Consider the following 6,956-nt stretch of genomic DNA (forward strand, 5'->3'; position numbering starts at 1 on the left):
ACTACTCCATATACAAAAGTGCATGTATAAAATTTTCACTTGTCTAGATGTTTAAATTGCGAACTTGATCATATCTCCTTACCGACTACAATTTTCTGATGGCTAAATTTGATCATATTAACTAGCAAGAGATTGCAAAAAGCATTCTCAAAAGTCATAATTGCATTTGTCCACGGTACAGAAGTTCACACGAAATTGCGGGCTAGGCGCTAGGCGGTGTATAAAACGGTCGACCGATTAATCGGTATAAATCGGTGGATATTCGGTCTAGGCGGGGCTGGACCGTTTTTTAGTCTAAACTTTAGTTCGGCCCAATTCAATTATTAAGCCCAAATATTAGCCCAATTAAGCCCAATAGGGCATCAAACTATCGAACTCGCACCAGAAAAACTCCCACCAAAAAAAAAAAAAAAACTCGCGCAGAAGATTCCCATTGGTAAGTAAACTTCTTCTTCATCTTTTTTTTTTTTTTCAAACTCTGTATCACTCTATGTTTGATTGTTTGATTGAGTTCTTAAGAAATTAATCCTCTACTAAAACTCTTTGTTATCAATAATACATTTGAACGCCTTAACTACATTATTACTACATGTCTACATGTCTACATTACTCCTCTAAACGCCTTAACTTCTGACGACTATCATCTTCACAGCTTCTACCCTGGAATTTGCTACAAAACACACTAAGTAAAGAACTAAAAATTCAAAACTTATATTATATATATATTTTAAAAATAAATAAATAGATAAATAAAACCGCCTAGCACCGTTTAGAAGGCCTAGGCGCTAGGCGGTCCCTCACTGTACTGCTACCGCCTAGCGTTTTTTAGAACATTGATTTCGAACTTGCACAAATATTTCGGTTTTTGGTCATACAAGATAAGGGATTTCCAGCAGGACTATTGTAACAAGATGAAGCACTTTGAATAAAAGTTTTGACACAACATGTATTTTGGTTGATTCCATCCTGTAACAATTCACATTTATTGTGCACTTCCAAAGCTAACACTAAAAGCTTTTGATACCACTCACTATTACTTTCCCAGTTTCTCAAGCTAGCGAGGTAATTTAATTTGGTTTTTGGTTTTTGTTGAAAATTTTGACCTTTTCGATTTAATATTAGAGTACACGTAGTATTGTTCTTTTAATTTATGAGCTTAATGCATCCTCAGTTGTCGAAACAAACATGGCGAGTGATCAAAAGAAACGAACTTTAGAAGCATTAGAAAAAAGATTCGCACTTGTTAAAACTGAAGTCCAACAACAACAACATCAAAAGAAGAAGAAGACACATATCCAACAACCACCCCAAGAAGAAAAACAACAGGTTCATACTCATACTCCTTCTACTTCACTTACTACTGTGGCGGATGCAGGGGCTGAAACTGGTCCTTCAAATATTTCTCCTCAAAAAGATACACCCAAAACACCATCTTTCAGGAAAGGTATGTTTTTTATATATTGAGAGTGAAATAGTGATACTTTATCCACTAGGGGAAAAATATGTATGGTGAGAGTTGTTAGGGATACTTTGTTATGGTTTGATGATAGTGCTTATAGAGAGGCATATTAGGGAATGTTGAATGTAGTGTGAGATACAATGTAGGGTGGTTATGAGTTTGGTGTAAATTAAAGGATTGGAGTGTGAATTTTGATTGCTGTGTTTTTAATATTGGACCTTAAGTAGGTTAGTAGGTTGTCATGTCATGCGATAGGGTGTGGCTGTAGAAAATTTGATTGAATTTGTGTAATTATTGATAGTGAATGTGGTTATGTAACGACAGAGCTTGACGTAACCTAAGCCCTTGAAACATTTTCCCCGAACTTACTTTGGACTTTTCACCAAGAAGTGCCTTACATTGGGGTGAGCATGCAACATGCTTTATTATCTTTTTTAGAGTGCAATTGGGTGTTGAAGACGACATATTTTGGGGGATATAGAGAGACTGTATATTTGATAAGGTGGTGCTTGACTGTGGGATAGAGCCATTGAGGCATGGAGAGTAGAGTGTACTGAGGTGTTAAAGATACATAAAGAGTGTTTAATGAATATGGAGTGCCATATTCTTTGTCAGACCTACTCAGGTCTGCTTCTTCAAAAGCGGAGATTGGGGAGCAAATTCCTTCTGTTGATTTTGTTTGAAATTGGTCTCAAGGGGTTTATAGAGTAGTCATATCTTTGTCTATATATTTCATTCCGTAGTTAATAGAGGTTAAAATCTCTCATGCTTTTATAGTTCGGTAGGGGCAGCAGAGTTGGATGAATATCATCTTGATTGTGGACAGGTTTTGGAAGACTTACCAAGACACAACTAATCCCTTCCAAAAACTTTTTAAACTTGCAACTTTAACCAAGCACGCCTTACTTGTGAGTGCCTGCAGACATGGAAATCTTTGCAGAATATTTAGACAGAGACACTCATGATTGGAATAGTTGTTAGGGGATTCTTTTGTACAATAGTATTTCTTCTTTATTGTGATTTTTCTTTTGTAAAAGAGAGACGTCAGTCAACAAAAAGTAGGATTGGAAAAGTGAAAAGGGAATGAGAAAAGTTTAGCGTAGTTAGTATTATTGGTATTAAGGAGACTTATCAAAGTAAAAAAATTGGTATGAAGCAGTTGTTCTTTTCCACTAAATTTTATTGATACTTCTAGTAGATTAATACATCTCTTAACCTTATGGAACTGCATAGATACCCTAACTTGTGTTTTTGTGTATGTGTGTGTGATAAATACATGATTACCTTAGCATTCACTTAAATAAATTATATTTTATCTAGTAGAATTGACAATTCTCTTGGTACCATACTGTGAATGGCATATCAAGATTGTATGTTTGTTTAAACAAATATGATTGTTAATACAAATCTTGAAAATAAGCATTTTCTTCACTCTGCCACCCTAAATCCTAATTAGCCCTTCTGTCTTGACTGAACCTCAGGGCGTTTTGCTTTCGTTGGTTATACACCAGGGGCTGGTCCTTCTGGAAAGTCAGGTGACTGTTCCCTGAATTCAATTTTTGTTCATAAAGTTTTCCTTGACAATTACTCATTGTGTAGTAATTTATTTTAATGTAATAGTAGATTTGTGGTATTTATATTTTGACAGATATGGAAGCAAATAATCTTACATATTATCGGATCCCTCAGTCAGTACACGAGAATTTGTTGAAAGTAGGGGTTAAGGTAATTTTTTTATCGGTTCATATGGATATATTTTTCTAGAAAAATGTAGTTACATAGAGGGTAGGATGAGGTATCCCGCTATACAAGAAATCTCCTAAGAGAGAAAAAAATAATAATAAGGACAAAAAAACAAAGGTTACAAAGATTTTGATAAAAACATGTGAGACTCCCATCGGCACACAAAGTGCTCAAAGGGTATGTCCAACATCTCCTTATCAACCTTTGCCAAAAAGAAGAGTAATCCCTTAATTAACAACTTATCCATCTCCATAGTCGCTTCCACTCCTTCCAAAGCCTCCTATTCCTTTCCAGCCAAATTCTCCAAATGCTGCGTCCCTTATGAGAATGGACGTTCGAGAACTAAGAAGCAAGAAGCTAATAAGATCTTCACCGAACTAGGAAACCCTCAATGGAGATTTGACCAATAATTGAAGAAGTTCCAAATCCGCCTAGTAAGGGACAACTGATAAGGTTACGACTTACTGATTCACCATCTGACAAACAAAGGGGACACAAATAACAAGATGTTCCTTGAAATTACCTTAAGTAACAAAGGGGGTTAAGGTAATTGTTTGCGAGGGTATGACTCACTAATTCATCATCCGACAAACCAAAGGGACAAATATAACAAGATGTTCCTTGAAATTACTTTAACAAGTAAAGGGGGTTAAGGTGATTGTTTCCTTTCTTCTTTATAACATAATGCTGACTTTGTTTGTAGGGGTGAAAGTTGAGTTGGTTTATGCTAAGATTGAGAATGACTGTTTTGTAGCTTTCAGAAAAGGTTGACAACACTCTGCACGAGCTATTCCAAAAGGGCGATGTGGCACAAAATTACATGCATGGGTCTAAAGTCATAAATATTGATAATCGGTTTCTACTCGATGGTTTTGTACAAGGACGGGGTGCATCGGTTGCACGTTTCAAGGCGAAACAGGGTCATTTAAAGCGTTGTAGAAGGCACATGTCCATGAAACAGCATAGGAAATGTGGTTCATTTGATTTTCCTCCGGAGTCACGCAAGTAAGTTTTGTAGCTCTCAGGACACTCATGTATTGCCTTATCTTGGAAGTTCAAATAGATATAAGTATGGTCTACTTGTACTTGTTGGTGGCATATGAGTTTATGAACCTCATCAGGCTTGTTCTATAGATAAAAGTGTTTGAAGTTGGGAATGTACTAAAATAGATATCATTTAGTTACTAGATTTAATAAGTGGACTGAATGACCGGTAGAACATAAAAGATACCTTCTGCTTTAATGAGCTAGACAATAAATGCGTACATGATTTAAGGTTTTTCTACACAGCTGTGTTTAATCTGGATTGTTTAGTCAGTGGATTCAAACAGGAACCAGTAGACTATAGCTGGAGAAGTAAAGTGATTATTCTTTGATGCTGGATGTGTGCCATCATTAGTGTTGCTAAACATGTGCCTGCCTGTGTTAGACCTACAAACCCCTTTTATATACTGATGTGAGTTAGGGTTCATAATCATTAATTAGTCTAGTTTCTTTTCTAGGTTGTTTCTAATTACGAGTTTAGGTATTGCTTTTAGCTTCCGTTTCCATTAGTTTCTAAATTGTAAGCCTTCCAAGGCTGGCCAAGTTAGTTTTTGGGATTGAATAAAAATTAGTTATAGATATATATTGCATTGTTATTGTTATTGTTATTGCAGTCAATTATATATCAAAGCTTAAGGGTTTAGGGTCTTCTTCGTACAAGGTTTTCTATACATAATAATGAATATTGGTGATTCTGATTGATGCCTAACACTGGTTATTTGTTGCAGGTTTGAAATATTCGAGCCGATGCATGAAATGTGGAAAGAATATGTGCTAAAACTCATCAAAAATCCAGGGTGAGATTTAGATGGAAACCAGAGATATTTGTGACAATTTGTTTCATATGTCATGTTGCTCAATGACAATTTTATGTTCTTCGTGTATATTAATATTCTGTAAATGTTGCTTCCATTGTTGCAGGAACACTCAAAATATAGCTCGATGTCTTCTCCACGCAGACTTATATGGAGCTATTTTTAGAGGTTGTATGAGAAACATATCCTTTTCCCGGCCTAGTATATTATGTGGACAGGTTTTGCTTGCATAGTTTTGGTCATTGTTTTGTAGTATACACGTGTCTAGATGTCACTGTGATTGATAGAGGTCTCCTGATTGGTGGCCGAACTCTTGGTTTAGATGTCCCAATTCAAAGAAATGAACTCTTGGTCTAATAAGAATCATTATCCTCACATCTATCCTTACCTTTATCCTAACTATTGGGAAACAGACTCAAAATTTGAATAAAACTAACTGAGATTTCACCTGGAACAAAGTTTCATTGCTTAGGTTGTTATTATTAAGACCCCCTCTCTTCATTATGCTTGGACCTTTAGCTGAGCTCCGTTCAGTTAGTCCTCTTAGTGTCTGTTATGTTTGTCTGCATGATTACTAGAAGAATGCCCACATTTTATACCTCAATATATCCATTGTGCAAATATTGATTTGATTACTGTTTCTTGCAGTTGCCGAGTGTAAAGTAACTTCATACTTGGGAGTTAGTGGCATAATGGTTCGAGAAACAGCAGAGACTTTTGGGATAATAACATGTGATAATAAATTTCAAGGTGCTTTGCATTTCGAGTTTGTCAGAATAAACCAATGATATCCACTGCAAAAAGAAACTTGCCTTCATCTGTAGTGATTCATTTCTTGCTTCAGTTGACATGAGTTTCTTTTGCATGTATATGCATATTGCTTTACTTTCACCTTTTCAAAAACTTCCTTTTCCCCTTTGTGGTTGTTTATTTGTATGTTTTTATACTTAAATGGAATTTGTGGAGAGTGGGAGCTCTTGCTGACTAGGTGTTTCTGTACATCTTTTGCAGTTGTGCCCAAAAGGGGTTCTGTTTTCTTATTTCAAGCTGATTGCTGGAAGATTACATTGCATGGAGACGAACTTGTTTCCAGAAAATATGATAAATGATGTTGGTAAAGACGAACGTCTATTGTAATGGATCCAGGACATTTCAAGCAGATGTCAAAGACCGCCATGTATGATCTCAAGCTTTGCATTGCCCTTGTTCCTTTTTATTGTTGGTTACTGACTGAGGGACATAGTCGTTGAAGCCCTGTCTGGGAATGCCAAGCTCCGGTGTATATTGGCGTCAAGTGGGACTCGACAGGAAATCTGGAAGACAAGAAATTATCAATCCCAACTCGAGGAAGTTTTTGTAGCTGTACTTTGTGGCTCATAGGACTCACATACTATTTGTGCCACCATGGAGATTTGTATTGTGCTACTTGAGTTATGAGAAAAATAAAATAAATTGAAACATTGTTTTGTTTCCCCAATTTAAATGTTTCACACAATGAATTGTCTAGGTTTAATATACTCATTAAACTTCCCTTCTACTTCATAAACACATTTGTAATTTGTCTTCTAAAATGCAGAGTCAGTGAATCTCGATTTTCTTGATATTTATGATATATTCCAATATTTTTCAGTGAAATTCTGATTTTTAGCTGGTCATTAGAGTATTAGACGCATATTCCAGTTCCAGGTGAACCCAATTCACACAAGAATCAGAAACCTAGGCCTCAGTCAAACACTAACGACTGCTTCAAAAACAAAACTTATGTTATGTGGCTTATGTGCTACCGGTATTTCTAAAAGAGACGCATGTTTTGCAAATTTTGCAAGTATACGGAATTCTGATAAAAGCCTAATATGTTATATCAACGGCCGTACAGGTCACAGGTGTAATGATTG

General features: G+C 36.0%; 1 protein-coding gene across 1 annotated transcript; it reads left to right on the forward strand.

The window, feature by feature from the left end:
• Nucleotides 1-379: 379 nt before the first annotated feature.
• On the forward strand, nt 380-6,538 carry LOC147486079 (ribonuclease MRP protein subunit POP4-like). Its single transcript, XM_086571735.1, has 9 exons — nt 380-436; nt 1,172-1,444; nt 2,941-2,994; nt 3,108-3,184; nt 3,957-4,207; nt 4,975-5,043; nt 5,168-5,229; nt 5,710-5,811; nt 6,073-6,538. Exons 2-9 carry the CDS (start codon nt 1,186-1,188, stop codon nt 6,168-6,170), a joined length of 972 nt encoding a protein of 323 aa, XP_086427861.1. The 5' UTR covers nt 380-436; nt 1,172-1,185; the 3' UTR covers nt 6,171-6,538.
• The last annotated feature ends 418 nt before the right edge of the window (nt 6,539-6,956 follow it).

This window comes from Coptis chinensis, chromosome 7 (assembly GCF_015680905.1).
Source record: "Coptis chinensis isolate HL-2020 chromosome 7, ASM1568090v1, whole genome shotgun sequence".
NCBI classification, from domain to species: Eukaryota; Viridiplantae; Streptophyta; class Magnoliopsida; order Ranunculales; family Ranunculaceae; genus Coptis; species Coptis chinensis.

What these genes read in the sequence shown, in the direction of transcription:
- LOC147486079 (XM_086571735.1), top strand. Translation starts at nt 1,186, where the DNA reads ATGGCGAGTGATCAAAAGAAACGAACTTTAGAAGCATTAGAAAAAAGA. An exon ending in TGGTCCTTCTGGAAAGTCAG is followed by an intron (nt 2,995 to 3,107) that starts GTGACTGTTCCC and finishes ATATTTTGACAG; the next exon opens with ATATGGAAGCAAATAATCTT. An exon ending in ATGTGATAATAAATTTCAAG is followed by an intron (nt 5,812 to 6,072) that starts GTGCTTTGCATT and finishes CATCTTTTGCAG; the next exon opens with TTGTGCCCAAAAGGGGTTCT.